The sequence below is a fragment of the Aplidium turbinatum genome, chromosome 1 (assembly GCF_918807975.1).
Source record: "Aplidium turbinatum chromosome 1, kaAplTurb1.1, whole genome shotgun sequence".
In the NCBI taxonomy this organism is placed as follows: Eukaryota; Metazoa; Chordata; class Ascidiacea; order Aplousobranchia; family Polyclinidae; genus Aplidium; species Aplidium turbinatum.
In genome coordinates this window covers 21,166,185-21,191,995 of record NC_137472.1, presented here as the reverse complement: position 1 = coordinate 21,191,995, position 25,811 = coordinate 21,166,185, and the positions used below count along the sequence as shown (strand labels likewise).

General features: G+C 38.0%; 1 protein-coding gene across 1 annotated transcript; it reads left to right on the top strand.

Annotated features, from left to right (window-relative positions):
* The first annotated feature begins 7,720 nt into the window (after positions 1-7,720).
* LOC145771675 (cilia- and flagella-associated protein 157-like) lies at positions 7,721-22,049 on the top strand. The gene is made up of 10 exons (XM_082583411.1): positions 7,721-7,961; positions 13,560-13,728; positions 13,993-14,127; positions 14,395-14,516; positions 16,084-16,246; positions 17,112-17,216; positions 17,386-17,531; positions 17,963-18,089; positions 19,575-19,718; positions 21,349-22,049. Exons 1-10 carry the CDS (start codon positions 7,792-7,794, stop codon positions 21,619-21,621), a joined length of 1,554 nt encoding a protein of 517 aa, XP_082439537.1. The 5' UTR covers positions 7,721-7,791; the 3' UTR covers positions 21,622-22,049.
* Positions 22,050-25,811: the final 3,762 nt, after the last annotated feature.

Genomic DNA, 25,811 nt, shown 5'->3' with positions numbered 1-25,811 from the left:
CTCCAGATTTAAATCCTATCGAAAATTTGTGGAGCATAATCAAGGCACGATTACGCAAAAAGGACTACACCACCATAAGGAAGCTCATGGAGGCCATCATTCAGGTGTGGTTTCGAGTCCCAAAAATTGCAGAAAACTGCAAAAAAGCTAATGGAATCTATGCCAAACCGTGTTCGTGCAATATTGAAAGAAGGTGGAGGCCACTTTAGGTATTAAACTATACACATCTGTTCAATTATCACAATAAACCAAAAATACGCAAATTCAGCCTGTTTTCTTGACAGTTTCAATTAATCCGAACAATACTGTAGAACACTATAACTGTAGTGCAGAGTATGCATTACAGTTATAGTGCAATATGCATTTAAGCATTGAAGATCCGAAGCGCCCGATTGGAGGTGACTCAGTTATACCCAGGCAAGGCAGGCATTCAGACAGTTCGACTGAGCTCCTTGACTACACTTTCAATGAAGTTTTGTTCCTCCTTTAACTATTTCATTAACAAAATGACCACATGGTGTCCTCACTGTGACGTTGTTTCCATGGTTATCAATTTGGCTAGACTTTCATATTGCCTATAGTGGAATATCAAGCTGATGATGATTGTGGCGTATGAGCGATCTTTCCAGGCTAGATTGGAGGGCAGGAAATCTGGTAGCCTATAACGTTTGTTTTGGTAGTACTATAAAACTTTAATATACAAGCCATTACACAATAAAATGAGAAAAGTAAAATGCAATCTAAATTTTGTATCTTGTAATTATTAAAAGCATGTTGATACAACACAATGGAAACATTTAGCAGGTGTACGCAGGAATTTTTTTGTGGGGGGGGAGTTTGAAAAAAATTCATTAGACCATTCTAATTGTAAACAACATTTAGTTCACGGCTGAAACGAAAGTGGGCCTATGACAGGTCACTAAACGTGCACTTGTCATTGTGCTAATGATTAGGGGTTCAAGAAGGTCAAGAAAGCTTTTCCAACATTAGCGCACGTTTTTTTTTGTTAAAATTTGTTTGTTCATGCAAATATGCAATGTAATTTGTCAATGCAATCCACTGTCGATGCAGAACTTGGCCAGTGTTTTCTGTGGAGTACGAAGATGTTTTTCATTTATGTTAAGATTGCATTTTGTACAAAAAGAATTTAAAATACTCATTGCAGTGCTTTACTTTTACCTTCGGACAGAAAAAAATGGGTTTAAAGATGATAAAAACTCTACAAGCCCTGTGATTAATTATTATTTGTTTATTAAACAAAACAAAATTTTAAAATAGGTTTTGAAATTTCTAGTTTGAAACACCCCTGAGTGAAAGCAGTCAGTTTACTTTAAAATAAACATTTTGTACGCAATCCCGCGCATTTTTGTCTTGACGCTTTCTACCTTGTAGCCTATAATTCTTGTGCATTGGCATTTCTTATTTCTTTTATAGCGAACACCAAAACCAAATTGCTGAGATGTCAAAATCAATGAAGATGAAGAATTTTCTGTCAAAATGAAATAAAGATTGTTTTAAAAACATTTCAACAAAACGTTAAAGTTGCTCTTGCTAGGACTTTGGAGATGTCCAATCAAATGGTGGAAACTTTTTCCTGTGACTAAACAATAGGCTAGCCATCAGCGACAAACAGACCGATTATTCAAGCTGGTGCTGAGCCTGTGTTCACAGTAGCTTACAGTTTAGCTTCAAGCAGCTGTTCCAAACTTATAATCAAACAATAAGCAAGCAAAAAATTTGGAAATTTTCATGCCAGCTACTCAATTAGGCCTACTCACTTTATTGTTTTGTTACAGATAGTTTCTTGGTTATAATTGCTGTATCACAACACAATTACGTGTTTACAAAACAACTGAGAAAAATAGAGGATTAAGCATTTAAATAAAGCCATGATAGCCATAAAGCAGTACAAAAAAATTCAAATACCTACCGTACCTTTTAATATAGCTTATGCAAAAATGAATTAAAATCACCAAAAACTTAGTTCATTTTTGATGTTTGTAAACGTTTTGTAAAATTAAACTGAATAATCAAAATGTATCTCAGAAAAAAAAGAGTAGTTCCGTATATATGTATTTTTTTTTATTTGATCGTATCCTTGCTTTTGATTAATTTTTTTCTAAATTCGTATGGTCACACTGAGCCGGTTTCCTGTGACTTTTAATTTGCTGGGCTTTTATGACATCACATTTCATTTTTTAAGATGCCTTTGAAGACTCTCAAAACAAAAGTTCAGGAAACTTGTTACTTTTTGAATTTCTTTTTTGTGTAGCCTGATTAAGTTGAAATCGCCCTTGCACTTGCAAGTGTGTAATTGTAGGACTATTTTCACAAAAAAAACACTCTATTTTTTCTATCTCTCTTCCAGGTTTGGTGGCTGTACAATTTTAAGATAGTGGCAGTTTAGCTAAAACTGTTTTGGGTTTTATCGATGTATATTTTAAATTTTTGAGTTTTGCCATCTTTCCCTTTTGTTGGTGTCAAATTGTATGTTTACTTTGTCGTTCTATACATATTTGCGCCAGCAGCAAAAAATAAATTGAATTTAAATATCAATAGGGGGTGGTTTTAACCCTCAGCCCCCCCCCCCTTGTATACACAACTGGAAACATTGAAAAAGCTTTCAGTTTTCTAAAGCAGTGGTCCCTAACTTTTTTAAGGAGCGAATCCAATTTAAAATAAAATAAGCGTTTGTATGCGACCCCATTTTGTTTTCAGGTATGGAAAAATTTTCGGTACCGGTATGTGTCATAAAAATATATTGAGTACTTACGATGTGTTAGGCAATTGAAAGTCTGTGTAGCGGTAGCAGCTCTAAAAAAATTTGTGAAATGGACGCAATTATGTTGAAAGTTGCAAATCGACCCTAGTTGCTCCACTTTAATTTACTATAATAACTAATGCACTATAACACACACGTCACACACACTACCAACACACTTAAGCCTTGCTAACACAATATTTAGATTACAATCAGGACAAGATTGATAACTGAGATTAGTTTATTGGATTGTTGTTTTTCTATGATTAACTGACAAATTTAAATTTTGCAGAAGATTTAATAAAATTTATTAATTTCTTGATACTCATTCCAAAAGATCAGTTGTTATAATCAGTTTGATTAATTAATAGATTAGGCTATATGAACTACTGATGTGCCTCTTCAAGGTAACCAACCTTCAGAAAGTTTTTACTTGTCATTAGCATAGATAAAAAGGGAGTTCAATCAACAACATTTTTCATTAAGCTGTTGTTTGATTATACGTATATGCTTCTCTTTGTTTTATTTTTGCTGTTTGGTTTTTGTGGCCATGCTAGCTGTAAACATGTATACAGTATATGAATACTACAGTATATGAACTACTATTCATGCACGTTTTAAACCTTTTAAGGTTTTTTCACCATTTTCCGTTAATTGACATGCTGATACATCGACTATTGTAGCTAGCAGTAGCCTATCTTCTTCGTTCTGGGTCCACGTCTTTTAGGCGCTGGTCAAATAGGCGCACGCTTTGTGGCGTTTGGATATTTAGATGCGGAGCACTGTGGCGCCCATTCATTTAGGTGCTATTCCTATTGAAATCTGCAGATTGTATCAGCTTGGCAGGTAGGGCAATGTTTTTCTCACAAAATGTTATATTGAACTGAAACATATGTTGGTTTGTTAATGCGTGTATGGAGATGAGGTGCGAGACAACGTTCTACTACTCTTGATACTAGCACATCTCCGTAGGACATTTGCTATGCATCCAGAACACAGGTTGCAGCCAGATGGAACCTTGCTTAATCTGTTATATTTCGCAATTACTTCTAGTCGGGATGGATTGATTGTGTGGCGAGTACGTATGAGACAACGCTCTACTACATGAATACATTTCTATAGGGCCTGGCTACAAGTTGCAAGCATAATGGTGCAACTTTGCTTTTTATTGAACTTAGTCGGGGTTTTGATGGAAAACTAAGTTACTCTTCACTCAAGATTAATTCCCGCTTTCTTGAATATAGGCTATGGTATATTTTTTACTGATGGTTTGTGTAGTCATTATTTGACTCACTAAAAGTTAACTTAATCATGTTCAGAAACTTGAATAATTTATTGATAAAGCTTTCGCCGACGCAAACCTGGACTAGCAACAAATAAATGCCGAACACGCGCATTACAATATATTTTTCTGTTTGCTATAACATTTTGTGTGAAAAGCATTGCCGGTTTAAGCAGCTTCACTCACGGAGGCCATGACATATTTTTTTGTTCAATATAATATAACAATTTGTGTGAAAATCATTGCCCTACATGCCAAGCTGATACAATCTGCAGACCTTATTAGGAATAGCACCTAAATGAACGGGCGCCACACGGCCACAGTGCTCCGTACCTAAATATCCAAACGCCACAGTGTGCGCGCCTATTTGACTGGCGCCTAACTGTCTGCGCCTAAAAGACTTGCTCCCTTCGTTCTGGACACATTAATAACAAAGTATAAAATGATACTATGTTTCTTTGTGAGCATCAATACAAATGCTGAGTGCTAAACACTCACTATAGTATAATGATCATATTCCACTTTGCTAACTAATACCACTGGAACTTCCACACTGAAACTTGCTATAAAATTACCACTCACATTAATGTATCAATAATGGCAGAGATGGACAATGGACATATAATATAGTTTAGCCATGCGCCTGAGTTTATCAGTGAAACTTGAAAATGGTACAGATTTGTACATTGTGAGATATTCATAAGGCAACAGTATAGCAAAGAAGTGTGTTTTTGGTTGTCTATTCATCTTCAATTTGGCTGTTGAACATTGCAGTTAGGATGTTATTGATGATTTTTTTTCTTTGAAATCCTTGAAATGTTGGTAAAAGTGCTTATCTTCTTTGCTGCATAGATGTGATAAGTTGTGATCATACAAGAAGATGGTTTATTATTCAGGGCTTAGTGCCACAAAAGCAAGCAATTACATTAGTCTTGTTTTGGTGCCTGGCATCAACATTTCATGTCTGGTTATTAGCATAGGCGTCGAAATAAGGTGGGCCGGGTGGGCGGCGCCCACCCTGGCGTGAAACGAGGGTGGGCAAAATATGTTTCGCCCACCCTGTTTTCATGACACTTACAAAGTGGTCATTACAATTATTTTCGTTTTTATTAAACGCTGAATTATCCAACCAATTTCAGCGCAACTTCTTGTTTTACGCTATGTCTCTCTCCAGGTACCCGACAGAACAAAGCAATTCCACGACAACGCTGCGTTGTAAAAAAGGCGGTACTCACTGCATTGTTGTTGCTACGGTAACTGCCACACGCTGGCAATTCCTGGTGAGAGAAAGCCGCGTTTGATCTTTTCTCCGAATGGTCTCACTTTGGTTACGTCACAATTAAACTTCAGTTCGGGGTCAGCGTAAGAGAATATGAATATGACATCATAATGAACATGACAATAAAATAACCGATACAAACTAAAGACGTACTGCAACAATCGCTTTTTACAAATGAAATCTTTCCTCACAAACTTGTTGCTGGGTACGAATTGGAGCACCGCGCGATGTTGTCATTTCATTATTGAAAAGATAAACAAGAAGCAAAGTCAAACATCTATTCGTGCGTTCTTAAAATTCCAAAAGGCGTCGAGATGATAACGCTAAAGAAGCCACGTCCAGCACGAATGAACGTAGAAATGACATTGATGAAGACTGTTATTTTTTTTGCTGAGACTTTTCGGTCATTTGTCCGAAATGACTTGAAAAAATTCGGTCATTTTTTATTTATTTCGGTTTTATTTATTTCGGTTTCTGATGAAAATATTTCCTTTCAAGTAGCTGATAATACGAACCAAAATTTGCACTTCCTGACTGGCAACAACAATAAGTTTCCCTGAGAAAGGTTGTTTTTTTCGGACAATTTGACCGAATTGACTATGCCTATATTTTTTCGGACATTTTGACCGAATCGACTATATTTTTTTTGGACATTTTGCTAAAAAATCGGTCAATGACCGATAAATGACCGAAAAAAAAAACAGGATGAAGAAAGCAGTGCTTAAAGGATGGACAGTGGTGAAGTCAATGTCTCAGGCAATGCACCGGTAGTTGCAGAAGACAGCATGAGCCATGGATCTCTACCTGCTCCATTTGACGTTAGCATGCTGCCGAATCAGCTTCCGGCTCGGGAAGGTCGTGTGTTGCAAAGGAAGCTTTTTCCGAATTCCAGTGGATGCGTCTTAACCCTGATGGTAGGCTAGTAAGGCTACTTGTTAGTTGTTACTGTAGCTGCTGCTTGTGGGCCTCGGAAAATAATCGGTTATCTGCCGCAGACCAACGGAAGTTATACAGCAGCAATATCCGCACACGGAATGGCCGTTTTGGTGAGTCCTATTCGGTGAGTCCGATTCGGTGAGTCCAATCCCTTGACGGGGGATTTTTTCAATTTTTTTTTAAATTATTGGGTACCGTAGCTTAATTATCATTGCCGTTTTAGGGTTTGGGGTTAGGGCTAGGGGTTAGAGGTTAGGAACTCACCGAATCGGACTCACCGAATAGTAGCAGACCCATCCGCACAGTCAGCAGTCACCTGTCCGAACATATTGCGGCAAATCTGAAGGCGTCACTTTAAAGATAACAGGTCACGAGTCATGCGCTTTTTAGGTCGCAAAGGAAAACATAAAAAAAGTTTGTTTAGTTTAGCAGCGCTCATAAGATCGCAAGGCGCAAGAAAGCAAACATCAAATCTATTAAAGCTTAATTGCTGCAGCGACGCTAAACGCAGTCTTTGTGAGAAAGACTGACCATTGCAAATTTGTGAACATACACATTCAATGAAATATGTTTGAAAACTCTCGCCCACCCAAAATTCCTCTATTAAAAATTGACGCCTATGGTTATTAGTACACATTAATTGATTACCGTACCATAATAATTTACTCAGTATTTTTGTGTATTTTCTATTGTGTACCATTTTATAGCTTTGAAGATGTACAATGTAACAAATAATACTGGTTTTAAATTGTAATTAATACATCTTGCACCTATTGTGATAACATACATATTATGTATCACACATGTAATGCAGCAGAAATCAAGAATGCAGCAAAATATTGTACATAAAGTTCACAGGAGCTACATGTACCATCATTTTAATAAATCACACTAAAATTCTACCTCATTAAAAAATTGAAAGTTTTATTATGATGATTCAGAGTCAGACTGCTGATGACCTTGTGATTGTAGAAGTCCTTTTTCGAACAGGGAAAGCTTCTTTGAAAGGTTAATTCTAGTAGTTTTGCGTACTTGTAGAAGCTTTGGACCACTGACATAGGCTTGGTCAGCAAACTTGACATAGTTAAGTATTCGCTTGTTGAAGAGTAGTTGTTTGTAAATTACTCTATCTACTAGGTGTCAAATAATGGACAGCTGTTGGTAAAGCACATTGTCAAGTTCACATCACAAGAGGAGATTCAGAATCGCTTCTTGTTTCTCTGTTCACAAAGTTGACTAATGACCAGTGACCACGCAACTGTCTGCGCTACCAGGGCAGACTGAATCTTCTTGTGATTTACATTCATTTTCACCATTATTAATTCATTTAGTTTTTAATTTTTTTTTATGAAACTTTATGTTATTATTTGTTGACCTTCATTGTTACTTTTCACAATCAAGCATGTTGAAATCACCATAAAATCGGCCGAGCCTAACCTTTCTTCCTTGTACTTTGTAAGACTACTAAGTGACTGACATAGATTTCAAGATACAACTGATTGACTGTACCTGAAGTTCATTTATTAGTGTGGTATGCCACCAAAGAAAAAAGGTAAAAAGGGAAAGAAAGGGAAAAAAAGTGCGGATGGTAATGATGGACCCCCTGGAGATCATAAACCAGGGTCTACAGAAAAAGAATTGAATGAATTGGGAAGAGAATTTTATCTTATTCAAATAAAAGATTTAGAACAACGCTTGGCAAGGTATGTCTCATGTCAATTTTATAAGGCTTGTTGATCATGCAGAAGTTTTGTAGTTTAGTAATACATCAACTGAAGCAAATCTTGTTTTCAAAGGATGATTAATTCTTTTTATTGTGGTAGCATGATGGTTAAACAGGGCCGTAGCAACAAAGAACGTGGCCCCCTCCAAACATATTTTCAACGCAGAAACTGAACTGTGGTATATTTATTTTACACAACATGCAGGGTCAGTGGCGGATTTAGGGCAAAATTTTAGGGGGCGCCAAAGAAGTATGAAACAACCTCGCCGCAAATGGCTTGGGAAAATTTTTTGCGTTTTTATCAATAAAATTGCCTATCTAAGTCAGGTAGGCTACCAGTCATTTCCACATCACAAATCAACACCACAAGTGACAATCAGTTATAAAGTTGAGGCAATGCCATAATGCCGCTCGTGGCAATTAAAAGCAATCCCGAACGTGAAATGATAATTTAGGTATTTTCCACTAAAACTTTAGGCTATACAACAGTGGTTGTCTATATTGATAATAAGTTAACGTAATAAGTTATTGATAAGTAATAAGTTATTACTTATCTTATACTTATCTTATCTTATACTTATCTTATCTTATCCTATCTTATACTTATCTTATATTTATCTACCTATCTTATCCTATCCTATCTATATCCTATCTTGTACTTATCTATCTATACTTATCTTATACTATCTTATCTTATATGATACTTATCTATACTTATCTTATTTTATACTTATACTATCTTATACTTATCTTAAGTTATTACTTAAGTTAATGATAATAAGTATATTGATAATAAGTTAACTACCTTGGTGTCTATATTGATAATAAGTTAACGTGGAAACACCACATAGAACAAGTCTGTGGGAAAGTTGCAAAGGGTTCTTGGGCACTATTAAAACTGAGAGATTATGTGAATTCAGACACATTGACAACCGTTTATTATACTTTAATTTACTCCCACCTTCAATATTGCATTACTAGCTGGGGTAAAGCTTGCAACAAAGTTCTAGACCCTCTCAGAAAAATGCAAAAAAGAATAATAAGAATAATCACAAAAAGCGATTATAGAGCCCATACCAGTTCATTATTTTTTTAAATGAATATCTTAAAGCTGGAAGACATATGTACACTGGAAGTAAAAAAACACATGTTCAGAGTCTGCATGAACTTGTACCCTTCTGCCTACTGTGCATTGTTCACAAGTTCTTCACTCATCCACAACCATAACACTAGATATCAAGCAAACAATGATTATTTTGTTAAACGCACTAATACAGAATTTGGCAAAAAATCCATACAAGTATTTGGACCAGTGGTGTGGTCAGAGGTTCCAAGCAATCTCAAAAAGTTATCTTTTTATGATTTCAAAAAACATAGCAAAGCATCAGCTTTGCAAAGTTATGATACTTGATAAGTGGGTCTTCATTTGGCCTAAGCTCTTACATTCAACAATGTCTATTGTCATGGTGTCCAGTGTCCACTGATTTTCATGATTACTATTTGTTGGAAAATCTCGCACACAATTTTATGAAGCTGACAATTAATTGTAAGCTACTAGTCGAAGTATTAGTCTTGTTTGTGTTTTCTTTTTTGATTGTAACCAATTTGGTTAAATTGTTGATTAGTTTCATAACTCAAATTATTCTTTCCAGGGTGGCAACTGACTAGTTGACCGTATGGTCGTTTCGTTGTCTCCCTATCAATAACAAAACCTAAACATTGTATGTATTATTGTTTTATGTCACTTTTGTGTTTTGTTTTTTGATAAATAAACGATTGATTGATTGATTGGTTGCTCCAAGTGAATGAAAAGGGGTAACTACCAAAATCCATTTCAAGAAATCACCAACCTAGAGTGCCTGAAGCTCACTGGTGCATAGCCCAAAAAAATGCATTATAAAAAACATTCAAACGGTGAGGCCTAGGTGTACTTGGTACAAGTGAGTGATACTCAGTTAAGATATTGCAAATAAAAAAATAATTCAAATATGAACAAAGCGCTTGCAGCAATAAGAGTCAGCTAGTGCAGTACTGCTGTACTGCACAATCGGCTAGTGCAGTACTGCTGTACTGCACTAGCCGATTGCAAAATATTCGATTGTGACATTACATACATACACATCAATCAATGTACAATTGAGAGTCTAGCCAAAGCTAGGATTATAATTAGCGAAGTGTCTGGCACTCTGGCAGTTGTAAATCTCAATTTTTCAAAGTACAAATGTTCTTTCCTATAATTTTTGAATTGAGGAACCTATTATTTTAAATCAGGTGATGAAAGGTCATTGTTACGCACACAATAAAAGGTTATTAGCGGTTAGTAGGTCTACTTGTCGAGACTAAACATCACGCATTGTTTTACGTTAGTAAAATGGAAATTTACAAGTTAAAGTATAACATAAAAAGGAAATTTGCATGCAGGCATAAAAAATTAATTGGAATTTTTGGAGGCGCCCCGGCGCCATAGGTAAACGCGCCCCTGTGCAGGGTTCATATTATGTATACACAGTAGAGGGCACAGTTCCGCTAATTAGGGAAGCTAACGCTTTGGTTAGCGGATTAGCATTTCCGCTAATATTTAAAAATTTTAGTTGACTCATTAGTGAAAGTAAATTCATTGGAAATCCGCTGATTTCTTTGTTGAAAGCTAACTTTTACATCAGCTGTGCCCACCAGTGCACTGTGTATACATAGGTGTACAGTGACAGTGTGGACATATATTCCATAATTACGCAAAGCGCTTCTTTCGAGCCTTGTTCTGCGCAAATTGTAATGGGTCATAGTCCAGGGATCTAGCAATCTTGTTTTCAATGGCAGTTGCAAGAGCAGAAAGCCTGTCATCTGTCATTGAGCGCAGGATATTCTTGATCAGTTTCATTCTGCTGAAGGTCCTTTCAGCACTGGCAACAGTAACTGGTGTGGTCGGTTAGAAGAATTCTGATGCAAATGCAAAGATTCGGATATATCTCCTGAAGGCTGTTCTTGTACGTTAAAAAAATGCTTGCCGTGACAAGTCCTCTCTCTTTCTCGATGACATAAATAAAACGATTCAATTCCATTATTAGTTCGTTGGCATCACTGTCTCCCATTTTTCTTTTAAATTTTTTCCAGTGATTGTCCAGTTCCATTGTCCGCCCTGTTAGCTCAGTGATTACGTGTCCACTCAAAATCACGCGGCGCAAGTTCGACTCTCGGGGTGTGCGCTTGAGCAACGCATTTCAGGACTGCTTTCCATTCAGCGGCACCTAGTGAATGGAATAATTTCCTGGCAACAACACTTCCACAATCGGAAATCTTGTCTCTGCCAATCTCAGTAACCGGCCCTGTGTCAAGAGCCTCTACAAGTATGCGAAACTACGAGGAATAACCAATCAAGGCTTTGTCAGTCCGAGGATAAAGATTCAAAACCAACCAACCCAACCATTTTCTATGAGACACTTCTTCAGGCTGCTAGCGTTGTACAGAAATTCAAACAACTTATAGGCTACTACTCCACGAGTTGGTCAAAGCGGGAAGAAACAGAAGACATGGCCTAATCAGTGAGAGCAAGGAAAAATTGCGATTTGAATTTTTCTTCAGCAGAAAGACGACTCAAATCATCAGCACATTTGTAACCAAACATTCTCTTTTTACGTCGCACCGTGTTTTTTGAAAACACCTCAATACCAATAAGCTCTGCTATTTCGCGTGCATTTGTGACCACGTGGTTATATCCTGTATTTCGATAGTCTTCCAAAAACTTCGGCGGAGGAGCCCTCATTCCTTGCGGGGCCCCCTCCGATCGGAGTGTTCGAAGGGCGGTTGCTACGCCTCTGTGGTTAAATTTTAAATATGCATTTTTCGGGTGGTCTGCTTAGCTTTTGTCACAAGCCTATATGTCCTTCAGTAATTTTTTAGTATTGCGTTGCATCATTATCTTGCACAATTGACAAGTAGGAGGAAGTCTAGTTATATTTATGCTATTTAATGCAAACATAACTGCAAAAATGGTTACAATATTACAAATTGAGATACACAACAGTAGTGACACAACTACAGGTTGCTGCAAAATGACCAATCAAGAATTTAAAGTGAAGCAGCCTGCAACCACTAAAAATTTACATTGCATAAATCATTCATGTTCATAATTATGGAAAATACAAGAAGAAAACTAGAAATATCCTACTGGCATCATTTAAATCTTTGCAGGTAGAGCACTGCTCAACAGACCTGCTATTCTTGGAGTCTTCAAAGGAAAAATGCAAATGTTTTTTTTCAAACCAATTGACTGACACGTGTTCTTCTACAGTGTTTTGTGCCTAGTATGATTAAACATCATTAACCGCTTTTCTGGTAGACTTGTGTGCCTTTTTTCTGCCATCTTTACCATGCTGGTTTTAATTTAGAGATGCATGTTTGGCACAAAATAACGTTTGTAAGACAATGCTGTGCTCAGGATGCTGTTTTGTTGTAGCGACCTACCGTTTTTTATACAGCTAGTAAATTTTTGTTTTTAAATTGATGCGTCTGCAGACATTGAATCAATGCAAACAGACAGATTTTGCTAGGTAGGCTATACCGCGCACAGGAAACAACTTATTGAGTATGCTTTCTACCTACACCCATTGTCAATGGAACAGACTCAACATTACTTTTCAAAATCTGAAAACTATAGGGGTATAGGCTTAAGCAGTGGCGTCGATATTGAAAATGATGCATTCAGTCTCTTTATGTCTCTAAAACAAAGTTTGCCTAATTTTAAACGAAACTGTATTAAAAGAGCGAGTTTTGCCAATACCAAACATTCAAATATCTCAGCCAGGAATTAGCAACAAGAAAACATAGAGACTCAGCTTTATTTACGAAAAATGCCAAAGAAAACATGATCTTATCCTTTTGCTCTGCCACCGGACTGCACCATTTTACAGGAATATTCATACTCACATTTTTGTTGAAAATGCTCTCAGAATGCACCAAATTCAAAGTAAATTTTCAAAAATTTCTGGGAGAGGCCCCCCAGACCCTCCTCCGTTGGGTGTCGTTTTAGGCGAAAACGTCGTCGGGCTTTGCCGTCAAAAAAAAACCCTTTCAAAATTCCTGGCTACGCCACTGGGCCAAAGTGCCGAGTAAGAGAATCTTGATGATGATTACGTTTGAGCTGTTCTCTTATGGACCTAGTTGTGTTGTGTTCATGACCTGGTGGTTCATACCCTATCACCCAAACATAGTTTATATGCAGGTGAAATTTCCCTAATAGTTTTTTTTCAAAAAGCTAGAACTAAATAAACCTATACTCAAACTCATAGAAAGTAAACTAAGCTACAAAAAAAAAACTTAGTTTTGTTTTATTCAGTAGAGTAAAAAAAACACTAATGTTTAGTGGAAACTCCTGGAAATAATCCAATTCATATGACGTTATGCTGGCCATCGATCACCCTCATTCGCACTCAAATGTTTTATTTTATTTTTGTTATCAGCTGTCTCATATTGTCATCTCGGGGTTTCCTATCACTCAACGTTATTCTAACCAACCTACTAACTTGTAGTCTACCAAACAGCCGAGTATTTTTAACTTTTTACATATGATTTTATTGTTCAGATACCAAGAGAAATGCGATGAGCTTGCCATAGCAAACACAGAAACAGAAGAAAAATATAAGCAGCTTGTACAAGATCGGAAAGAAATTGTTGAGTTTCTTAAGAAATCTTTGGAACAACGACAGGATGAGATATCAGATCTCCATGATCGACTACTTGGTTTGCAGCAGGTTGGTCTGTTATTTTCAAATGAAAAGTCCAGCCTTCGTCGATTTTAAAACTCTAACCCATGCATGTAATACTTAAAACTAAATAAGGACGACTGTGGTGTGGTAGTAGTAAAGAAAAACTTTTCGTGAACCTCCGTTTTTTTTTTGTTAACAATGGAGATTGGAGAATGACTGATAAAGCTAGAAATGGTTTTTTAATGTTTCATATATGAAATTGTTTTCGTGAACCCATGATGTTGTTTCATGAATCCTGTTTTTTTGCAGGCGAAAGACTCAGAAAAGGAAAGTTATGAAAATCAACTGTCGCAACTAAAGCGAGAGTTTCAAGAAGTTCGAGACCAATTGACGTCCGAAAACATGATCTTGGGCGGGAAACTGTCTTCTTTGGAGGAATTTAAGGTTAGGCCTACTAGGTGCCTGGCCAAGTTTGGTCTCGTGTTGTTTTTGAGAAATTGTATATTTCATCCACACATTGTGATATGCGCTCTGTCAGTTGATCTGTAACACAAGCCTATCTATGTGCAAAACAAACAAATGTCATCAATGATGGAAATTAATAAACGCTTTTGAAACTACGGTATCAATATAATATCTGATGGAAATAATTAACACCATTAATTATTTGCAACATTCTATATTGGTAAATGATGTTGATAATTTCGTTAGGTTCAAAAAGATGACTTAATGAAGAAGTTTGCTGACATGGAATTAAAACTTGAAACACAAGAAAAGAATCATTCGGACGAAAAGTACAAGCTGGAAAGGAAAGCTGTTGTTGACAAAGACAGGTGAGTGCATGATGTTGCGAAGGTTGTAACCTTGTTTGTTGTGGCGCTGATCGCTCCAATCCCAGCCAGCAGGAAGCATGAGTTGGCCTCCCATGGTCGTCCTTATCAGAAATTTATCACAAATGCTTTTTTATTTAGTTGAAATCTAAGAATTTAATCAATTGTGAAGCAAAGTAAAAGAAAGAAGAGGAGAAGGAGAAAACAAGAAAGCAGAGGAGAAAGGCACATCACATGGCCGTTAATTAGGTGCTTCCTATCTCCTAAACGTTTTTTTCTTAATTTGTTGTTTGATGCGGTTTCTTGCCTCGCGTGATTAACCGCCATGTGATGTGCCTTTCTCCTCTGCTTTGCAGTTTCATTCTTGTGCATTTCGTTTTTTAATTCATTGTGTAGATCAGTTATTTTCAATGTAGATGTTGTTGTAAAATCAGTTATTTTCGTTACGTGAGAAGGGCTAACTTGAGTATGGCCGAAAACGTTCATAGTTTATAGTTTTCTGTTCACTCTGATTTATGATGTTAAATGCCGTTTGGTTGCTTGGTTTTATCTGTCTATGACTTATATAAGTTCAACAACTGAAAACAAAAAGATGAGCAACCTCTCAAGCACATGTAGCTCCACACAAAGTGACAAGTAGCTGAGGCTACATGACTTTAAAACTCTTTTTTTATGATTTCAAAAAAAATTCCTAATAAGGCATTACTAAATACTAACTGCAGATAGAGGCCAACTCGTTCGCTAAATTAAAATTAATTTTCTTTCACTTCTCTGAAGAGATCCCTAAGATTGAAAAAGTTGGCCTCTGTCTGCAGTTAGTATTTAGTAATGTCTTAGTAGGCATTCTCTTTGAAATTATACAAAAATAATTTAAAAGTTATGTAGCCTAATTTTTACTGTGTGTGGAGCTACATGGGCTTGAGAAATTCCTAATATTTTTGTTTTTACATTTTGAACTGCTTTTTTTGAAATGTATTAGTTTTTCTGTCGAGAACACAGTGCTGCGGTAAAAACGTCCGCACTTGTCCAATTCTTGGTTTCCAGACAACCACTTTATCCAGCTCAGATCTTGACCAGAACGTTTTTTGATGCGAAACGGCTGGTGTAGATCTACGCCAGTTAAAGTGGCTGTTCACGTTTCGTTTTAGTGCTAAAGATGCTTTTAATCCAATTTCTTAATTGTCAATCATCTGTCTGTTTTTTAAGAATGTACTTGCGAGTATAATTTGTGTCCTATAAAAGGTAAAGGTGAGTCCCACACTTGAATCCAAGCATCGGGGGATGAGAAGATAAGGTTCTCATTATACTAAGCCTTCGGCACTGTCGAAAGTAGGGTGGCCAGTTCCTTTCTCTCGGCCGCTTTTACTTCAGCAACTACGCCCACCCAATTTATTACACCCTGGGTAGAGGTGAGCGGTGTTTTGTCAACAACCAGCATAAGCCGGGAGTCGAACCAGGATTGCATGATTGGAAAGCGAGCGCCTTACCCACTGCGCCATCCCACCACTTGTGTCCTATATAACCTCCATTTCAAATATTGTAAAGGAATTTGAATTCTTATTCCATCCAGGTTAAAGAAAGAGATGGTGCTTCGTGTCAATACTGTCGCCGCAGAGTTCAGAAAAGTTTCCAACAAACAGATGGCGGACACTACCAAGCGAAATATCAGAGAGAATGTGTCAATCAACTCTCAACTTGCCAAAATGTCTGAAAAAACAAAAGAACTTGTTCAGGTTTGTTTAGCATTTCAGTTCATGTTGATCCAATGTTTTGGAATCTAATCACGCCTCGTAGTGCATTTATACGTGGAATGCACTACGGCTAACAGCATGAGTAATCTTTTTTGGGGCACGGTACAAAGTTTTTATTGGTATTGCGAGTTACCTTTTCAACCAGGATGTCGTATAAAGCTACTTTTCTATCAGTGATTGATTGTGGGAATCTTTATCCTCAGATTGAGAAAGCATTTGGTTATTTCTGGCAGTTTCGCATTCTTGTAGAGGTTTTAAACTACAGTACTAACGCAGGCTGATTACCTAGATTGACAGAGTGATGTTTGTTATCTCTTGTTGCTGCTGTTGTTTAAATGTTCAAATGTTCATCAAATAAAGACGAGTGGAAACCTCAAATACTATGTGCGGTCCCAAACCAGCCTCACATTGATTCCCTTTTTTATGAAACCCATCGCTTGGAAAAACATTGGAAAATAAATCATTTAAGAATAGCTAAAATTAGAATACCATTTGTCTTTTTAGCTTGGGTATGTTTGCAAAAAAAGTAAGAAGATTGCATAGTTTTAATTGCATGATGCGTTTCTCAAAGTTTCGCATTCTAACTGGCCATAAAAAGGAGTGTCATGGCAGCAAATGCTCAATTAGTTGTTGTTTAACCCAATGGCGTGACCGTCTAACTAAACGATTCTCGAAGAGATGGTGATTCGATGTTCATGAAGAGCGTGGTGCTGTTTTGGCGAGGCGAAGTGGAAGACAAAGATTACTCGCCTTTTTAAGTGAAATTTTTAACCACTTAGAATAAGACGAAAAATTAGAGTCTTCTGAGAGTGATGAGTTGATAAGGCTTGATTCTTTATGATGTCAGGAAAATGATGATCTCCGTGAACGCGAGAAGAATCTCAAGCTACAGATCGAATTACTTGAAAACACCCAAGAAGAGTTGGCTAAGAAGAATCACAGCAACCTTAAGGTCAGTTGCTTGGCGTTCGTAGAAATCTGAAATTCTTACAATGCCATCGCTTGTAGGGGATGCGGTACAGCATACTGTAGATTTGCTTCACATCTCACGAAATTATCCTGTTGCTGTTCCGCTGTTACAATGAGCTTTACGTCGACAAAATTTGTTCATCTCCCTTCAGGTACTAAAAATGATCACGTCACGAGCTCGGCAGCAGGAAGCGATTCTGGAGGAGTTGGAGGGGCGAGATCAGGATTACATGCAAGTAGATGAAGAATCAAATCAATTGAGGGAAGAAAATGTTCGTCTGAGTGAAGTCGTCGAAAGGTAAGCGTTGCACTATGGGTAGTTGCTGGACGTCATGCTTTTTTGAGTATGTTGATTCTTGAAACTTGCATCATCCATTTTCCCCTTCCTTAATAGATGATACTTGGCATTCTCATCTTTGTTGTATCCATCTTGTTCATATCTTCGATCCTAATGACCCATTCTTTGGCTCTGTAGCACATTGTACTTTCGCATGTTTCATAAACGAACTTGCAAAGTATTTGTTGAAATCTATTGAATGGTGCTCAATCTTGACAGAGATATCGCATTTTCTAATAATGCCACTATTTGTAACTTGTCGTTATAAGGCGAATAATAATGGAAGTGGTGCTTGTAGTTAATGACAAGAAATCCTAGAATCAGGAAAAAGAAATGATTCTTTTTGTTTAAAAGTATTTGTAATATTGACATCCGATGTATTCTTTGAGCAGCTTGGAAAAGCAGTCAGCCACCTCAAGCGATGATCTGAAGACGATCAAGACAGAACGTGACAATCTGCTCGCGGTCAACCAGCGTCTGGAAGATGTGCTCGCATCCACAGCTTACACTTTGCAACAGGTCACTAATAATTTTCTTTTCTACAAATGTGGTGATACCGATACAACTACGATGTCACATACAGTGTAATAGTCATTGAAGTCTGTTTAAATTTTTAATGGTGAATGGATCCTAACCTTAAAATTTGTCTACGGATGATACCATGATATACACAATTACACATAGGGATATAGTCACAAATTTATTTTCTCAAATTAGGTCTACCGTCACGAAGGTGTATTGTAGTCTGTAACAATCTTTTCTGATCCAACAACCGGTTCGCTTATCTTTTAGAATTTTAAGACTAGGTTCGCGCAAACCGGTTACAACCGGCTGGATACCACAACTGTTAGAAAATTTGTAAATTGTAGGTGGATGGACACAATAAGAAAGAATTTGACTGCAAAATTTTTTCAAGACAGAATTTCTCTTATAAACTTCTTTTATCGTTCTCGTTTTTAGTACCCAAACTAAATAAGCTCTAGTCAATTTTCTATGCCTCAGTTAGTGCCTAGTAGTGTTTTTTTAAGATTCTTTCTATATGTATAGCTGAACAGAGAAAAAAATTGGTGAGTAGTTTTTCTTCTACTAATGCACACAGATCATTTGCATCTACAGATCGATCCTTTTAATACAGTTAAAAGAAGTATCTTATACTTGTATATTATAATGTATAGGCTTATATTTTTATTGTATGATGATCAAAATTGGGCGGTAAAATTAATAATAACAACTTAAAATTAATAACTACAACCATTAATAACAACGCTTTTAGATAAAGGAAAGGCGTATTATTTTGTGTTGGCAAGATGTAACAGTTGTGACATTCACGGAGTTAAAAATAATGAAAACTGTAACGTACGTTGTATTGTGACATGCTTAGCGTTGACGCAAATAATGTCCTGGCAACTTGACTCTACGCCTTTTTATTTAGATGCGCTTTACTTTTTAAAACTTAAATTTTTCACTACAAAACTGATAAAAGTGCACAATACTGCATTAAGTTCTCTCAGATTGTGTCTATCCACTTACGCTTTACAAATTCGCCCACTGCACAAGTGCATAAACATCAATTCGTAGCCTGTGTGGCGTGCCGCTCTGCGTGTGCAATATCGTATGGAGTATCATGCGGTGATTGTGCCACGCCATTGGTTTTTCGAGATTGTCCAGGTTTAGAGCTGTCATCTGCGGTTTGATGATTTGTTTGTCGTATCCAAGCTTACACCTGGTAGTTGAAGATTTAGATCAAGTGGACGGGAAGGCAAGGAAGCCAATCTTCGTGTCCACCTTCAGGCATACCTTTAAGTGTCCTGCCACAGACACAGCCGCATGCTCTTGAGCGTTGTCGAACCGGCGCCCTTTCGATTGCCGTTCCAGGGTTCTCACCACTCGGCTATGCAGCCGACGGTTTGATGATGACGTCATTGAACACACGCGTAAACTTTCATCTCACCCAGGGATTGAAGTCGTATTGAATATCGTGGACATTGTTGAGCTCTCGTGCAGGTTGTCACCGAATCTCCCAATGACGAACTCGAGGAGACCGTGCAACGTCAGACGATGATACAACGTCTATTGTTGGTCCTCAACTCTGCCGCGTTGCTGGGGAAAGCCCCTCCACCGTCCTCCTTCTTCCAACAGAGACAAAAGGTGAGCACACCTTCATACGCTCGCTACCTGATTTCTGATCTTACGTAATAAAGTGTTGGGTTTTGTTTGCAAACGATACCTGTATTGCTGTTGATATGAAGTCTCGCGAATGAACCATGTTGGGTTCAATCGAGAAAATGTAACTATTTTCTCAACAACATAGTAAATAGCAGGTGACTTCAAACTCAGGTCATAATTGAATCAAAGTAATTTTTTGAGCACGGTGGCCAACGCAGGTATTTCTATTAATCTATTGTAAGTTATATAGCTCGTGTCCTCAATACCTAGCCCAAGAGCAGTGGTTCTCAAACTTTTTTGCTTCTTTGTCCTTTTTCAATTTGGAAGCGTAATTTTTGTTCCTAGATTGCATCAAACAAACAAGAAAAAGCAGTTGGATTTGTACCCCTTAAAAGATTCATGAGCAGCTGTTTTGAAAACTGCATTATCCTACATCAACCTTCCATAGCCCAAGATAGCAGTACAATAATTGACTTCCTTGCGTCCTTTTATATGATATGCTACAAAACTCCAACTCGCTGATTTTTACACCTTGGATGCCTGGTCAGCAGAACTGAGTACTGCACTAACCTTAAATGTCCTATTTAGTCTGTTTTGTGTTCTTCCCTCGTTTACCTTTCCACTTGCTGTCGGCCTTCAGAGAGATTAGGTGAGGTAGGCGATCTAAGGGCAGGCTGTGTTAATGATTGTTTGACACTTGGTTGCATGAGACCTTGGCCTGCATGTTAGTGTGGAGCTGTGAAGCAGACAGTCTAAAAACTATTTGACTGTCCTGTCTGTTCCCTTATTAGCGGAATAAGACCTCATCAACTTCTTAAAAAGAAAATCACTTTGTAACGTCATACCAACTGCTGATAAACTTTCTTGTTTGTGCGAAAATAACAGTGAACATGTGCTGGTAGCGAACACTTTGTTGCTAGGTTGATATTTCAGCCTCCTTCATCTGATTTTGGCACCCATTCACCTCTTTTGACTTCGTTTCCCCTAAATTAGTTCCCGACATTACCCACTTTGGAAACCACTCTAGAGCATTCATTTCCAAAGTGGGTACCGCGGAACCTCAGAGTTCCATATTTTTTAAAGGGTTTCATTAGCTAGGGTTAATATGTAGTTTTAAGCAAAAACGCCAAATATGTCCTATAAGCCTTTAGTTAAAAGAAGCATGATATGCAGGTTATGCGTAATGGATAGGCTGACTTGATAGTTAACAGCAAAAGGCTATGAAAGTTTGAAATTACACCTGATAGTCTTTTGAAGGCAAAGTCTGAAAAAGCTCCTAAAGCTATTTTCTGGGAAAATTTTGTTTTTTTTTCGAATCTGGTTTTTCCCGATATGCACAAACGAAGACAACCTGTCGCGCCAGATTGAACGATACATCTGATATAAGAATTCAGCTCTCAAATATTAGACCAAATTTTCCGAGTTGTTGCAGTCTAGAAACAATATTGCTTTCCTGATATGAAATGGGCTTGTTACATTGTTTAATGTTTACGGTTAATTTTATTGTGTTTAATGTCGTTCTCTACGTTAATTGACGGTTCTGGCACATTAAGAGTTGCTTTTGAACTTAAACAACATTGAGTTCTGTTTTACCTTAGTATTATTTTCACAGACTCTGATGGCGCCTCTGTCTATGGTCAAAGCGGCGCCAAAGACTGATTCCAGCCGAATTGAGAAGAACGAATTCCCGCACTACAAGCTCGGTGACCTCGGTCTGGTGCCGCGGCCTCGCAAAATAGACGCGAACCGTCCAACGTTTGCAAGCAAAGTGGCGCACTTATCCAAAACCACCCGTCTTGGCGTTAACGAGCCGACGAGCACTTTAACCCCGGCCACCTTACAAAATCATGACCGTCTTCCCAACATCGGACAAACCGCTAATTAAGTGATGCATATTAGGTGTTATAAGTTTTATTGCTAGCGAGAAAATCCAGTTGTTATTTCTTCCTATTGAATAGTTGGGTTCACGTTGATACAATGTTTATTGGTACTTTGCCGCAACGCAGCACGCTTTAGGAATATTGAGAAAACTCGTATTTATTTTTGATCAGTTCAGTTTGTTTTTATTTCTGACCATCACAACCATCTGACCATCTTTGTGATGTCTTTCGTTCGTGTTCAATCGTTTGAACAAAGCAGTTACAAAACATTGCGATTACTAAATGAAGCACACGTAATTATTTGGTTTAATGGAATGCCATAAACATTTTGTTGCGTTGCTTCAACGTCACTACCTTTACAACCATTACAAAGTTTTTTTTATTATTTTCTTCATAGTTTTACTGTATTTAATAAATATACCCCTGCAGCAGGCTGATGATGTCGCATGTGTTGGCAACATTGTTATCTATGTGTTCAGTCATTACAACCATTTCCTTTTTGTTGCCTCAACGTCGGTGCGCGTTGAATCAACATAAAATGGTTTACTGGTTGTGTAAGGATTCGCTGAGATTCGTCTACAGCAGGTGACACTGCTTATTATCACCAGTGTCAACTTACACTTACGTCACGAAGTAGCAACTTTCGACTTTCCCTGGTTTGGATTGCGATATTTCGTCGTGGATGCTTTGGGCTTATCTGTATGATAACCCTCCCCGATAGCTCAGTTGGTTAACGCGTGACTTCGTAAATGAAGAAGCTTTAAGATTAAGCAACGCTGGTTCGACTCTCGGGGTGTGCGCTTGAGCAACGCTGTCACAGTTTCTTTCCATCTCTTACCAGTCTGAAAGAGACCTGGAAAGGTTCAACGACGCAGCCCAACGGGAGACCACCGAAAGGCAATCAATTAAATGACCGAATAGTTCTACTGGTGAAATGATAATGAAAATTCTTGAAGGACCCCAACAAACGGCCCCTCAAATAACTCCAACCTCGAACACAATCCACATCAGCACCAACTCCCATCCACCTGCACTCAACCACCTCAACCCCCAATCAACAATAACCTCTGCACCTATTACTAATCCACTACTCATAACACAACTCTCATAATCAACTCATAATAATAATGATTACGCAAATTACATCACTATTTATAGAAGGTTGTTCGGTCTAATAACTTCGAGAGGGTTACGTAATGTTACATCATAAGGATTTTGCAATCACAAATCTACTGGTAAGCATCCTTATGACGTCATGACAAACGACATTTGGCAATTGTGAAAAACAAAAGAACAATCCAGATTCGCACAAAGGGCAAAGTGTTCCCGAAACACGTCGCATAACAAAGATTTTGCAATCCGGGGTTACTGCAGGTCAGTAACCGATAATAACATCGCACAAGAATTCCACCATTCAAACAGCACGCTCGGTCAAGATACAAAGCAACCCGTCGCGAGACCTTGCACCTTGATTGTGACATACGCCCCCCCCCCTCCCTTAAAATATCGTTGCAAACAATATTACCACACAATCAATACAAAACATATTACAAAAACAATTAATTACTCAATAAAACAGTTCTCATTAGTCCATCGTTGCATGATCTACCAACAACAGCGTTTCTCAAAACAATAATTATCACGTTTACTGCGAAAGTTTCCATCGTCCTCAATGTCTTCAGTGCACCGGCGAGCGAGATGACCCATCTTCTTACATCGGAAACACTTCCTCTCCGGACAGTCCTTGGCCAGATGACCTTCTCTGTCACAGTTGTAGCAAGCCTTTTTATCAAAAGGGCTGGCTCCTGGCTATGTGTCCAATCTCCCCACATCGGTAGCAGTGGTTGTCACGGCAACGTCTGTTTTCCGAATGTCCGCCGTCAGCAACGCACTCCCTGGCGAAGTGTCCGCGTCTACCGCATTTATAGCAAACCCCAAATGGTTGTCGCCTGCCTCCTCTCCTTGATTCTTTGCGCTCGTAGTGTCCGTGATCGTGAGATTGTTGCTGATTATCTGCAGAACAATCTCGAGCAAAGTGACCATTTTTGCCACAAGAATAACAAGTAACTTCAGAATCTCTCTCAGTGACATTTCCGATTATAAGATCAACTAAAGCAGGGGTTCTTAAACTGGGGTCCATGGACCCCCAAGGGGTACGCGGACTAGTTTTAGGGGGTCTATGAAGGCCCAATGGAAATCTTAGTGTATAATGTCAAAAATGGAATACATGTTTCAACAGAAAAATGATTAAGTTCAAACAACGCTGATGATTTCTAGTTTGTTGTTTCCTAATAATTGTTGTCGTATTGTAGCCTACTGTTTTTTGTTGCGTAAGTTTATTACGGTATTCATTAAAATTGTTTTTCAATTCGAAAAGTATTGGCGATTTTTGGAGTTCATTGATGCAAGCATATCCTCTTTTGGTAAAGAGAGCCATGGCTGCTATAATCCTTTTTGCGACTACATATTTATGTGAGTCAGGATTTTCATCCTTGGTAGGCCTAACTATCAAAACAAAGAGTCGAAACCGCGGTTGGATGCAAAGGATGACATACGTGTTGCTGTTGTCCTATCAAAGGCAAAGCCACAATTTCATGATCTTGTTGAAGATAAACAGCAGCTTCCTTCACATTAATGAAATTAAATCGAAGATATTGAAAAACAATCTGCATTCGCTATTTCTTAAATTTAATTAAAATTAATTTAAAATTTAAATTTAATTATTTCTTAAATTTAATAAAACATAAATTTTGTTACCAATTCAATTTAATTTTATTGCTACAAAGGGGGTCCAAGCCAACTAAATTTTTGTTTTAAGGGGTCCGCGTTAAAAAAACGTTTAAGAACCCCTGAACTAAAGGGTTTTGTAAACATTACGCTTTCACAGTCCCACTACAATACGGAGTTTCGATATATATCTTCGCTAACGGTCCTTGGATTGCAGTGTTATTTATCGACATCAAATGGCCAGTTTTTCCCGTTATCGGCAGTAGTGGCCGAGTGGTTAGCGCGTTGGGCTCGCAGTCGAGAGCCTGCATGTTCGACTCCAGCCACCCGCACTTGCTGTTGTTTCTCTGGGCAAGAAACTTTACGATAATTGCCTCTACCCAGTGATCGATTTCGAGTAATGGGTAGTACCAAATTTAAGTCCTAAGTAGAGTAGACAACCGGAAACAGACATTACAGTCGGCTGCAGCGTGGGTCAGGTGTACGTCGGAAGGCGTACACCGATGCATAGCGCTCAAGTCCGCTTTCCCGCAATGCAGAATAAAGATAATAAAACAAACTGACTGTCTTTTACTAAATCTCTCCTCACCATTATACCCGTAGAACCAGAATCACGAAAAACTTTTACCTTTTTTGTTTCCAACTGTTTCAGTCACTACTGGCAGGTAATCTTCAGGTATTATTTTTTTGCAAGCATCTTTTTTTTCCCCGTTTTTTTCTCCAACTGATCATCTTTATCCGGTCTCTCCTCCTCAAGCGCTGGTTCTCTTGGAACAGCACCTCTTAGGATACAATGCAGCCGTCGCGAGACCTCGCACATTGATTGTGACAAACGCATTCTAAAGACTGTTCTCCATTCAGCGGCAACTAATGGATGGAATAGTTCCTCTGCAACAACACTTCAACGATAGGAAATTTCACTCTGTCAATCTCGGTAACCTGCCCTGCGTCAAGAGCCTCTACAAGTAGGCCTATGCGAAATTATCAGGAATAATCTATCAAGGCTTTGTCAGTCCGAAGATAAACATTCAAAACCAACCAACTTGGCACTCCATCTTTAAAATAGTTTTGGCAGAGCCACTTTGTTACACCACAGTCAGGGCCGTGTGAGCACCATCTTGGCCTTCCCCCGGTCGGCAATATGGGCTCCTGTCCCCTTTGTTTAGTGATGACAACAATCAACTTAAAAGTAAATTATGAATAATAGGGGGCCTAAAATAGAACCTTGGGGCACACCACACTTTGTCTCTAATGGAGTTGAAACCCTACCAGAAATTTCTACTGTCTGAAAACGATTATTTATGTAGCTTCGAAACCACTGGAGGGGTGTTCCTCTGATACCACAGTGATAAAGTTTTGTCAGAAGAATTTCATGATATACTGTGTCAAAATTAGTACGGTAGTTTACATTTTCGCGAATTTGTATTACGGTAGGCTACCATAGTCTTATTAACAGAAGAACGCAAAT

Excerpts from the sequence above, each read along its gene's own strand:
- LOC145771675 (XM_082583411.1), top strand. The coding sequence starts at position 7,792 with ATGCCACCAAAGAAAAAAGGTAAAAAGGGAAAGAAAGGGAAAAAAAGT. Across the intron at positions 17,532-17,962 it reads CTGAGTGAAGTCGTCGAAAG|CTTGGAAAAGCAGTCAGCCA; the intron begins GTAAGCGTTGCA and ends TTCTTTGAGCAG. Across the intron at positions 18,090-19,574 it reads CAGCTTACACTTTGCAACAG|GTTGTCACCGAATCTCCCAA; the intron begins GTCACTAATAAT and ends GCTCTCGTGCAG.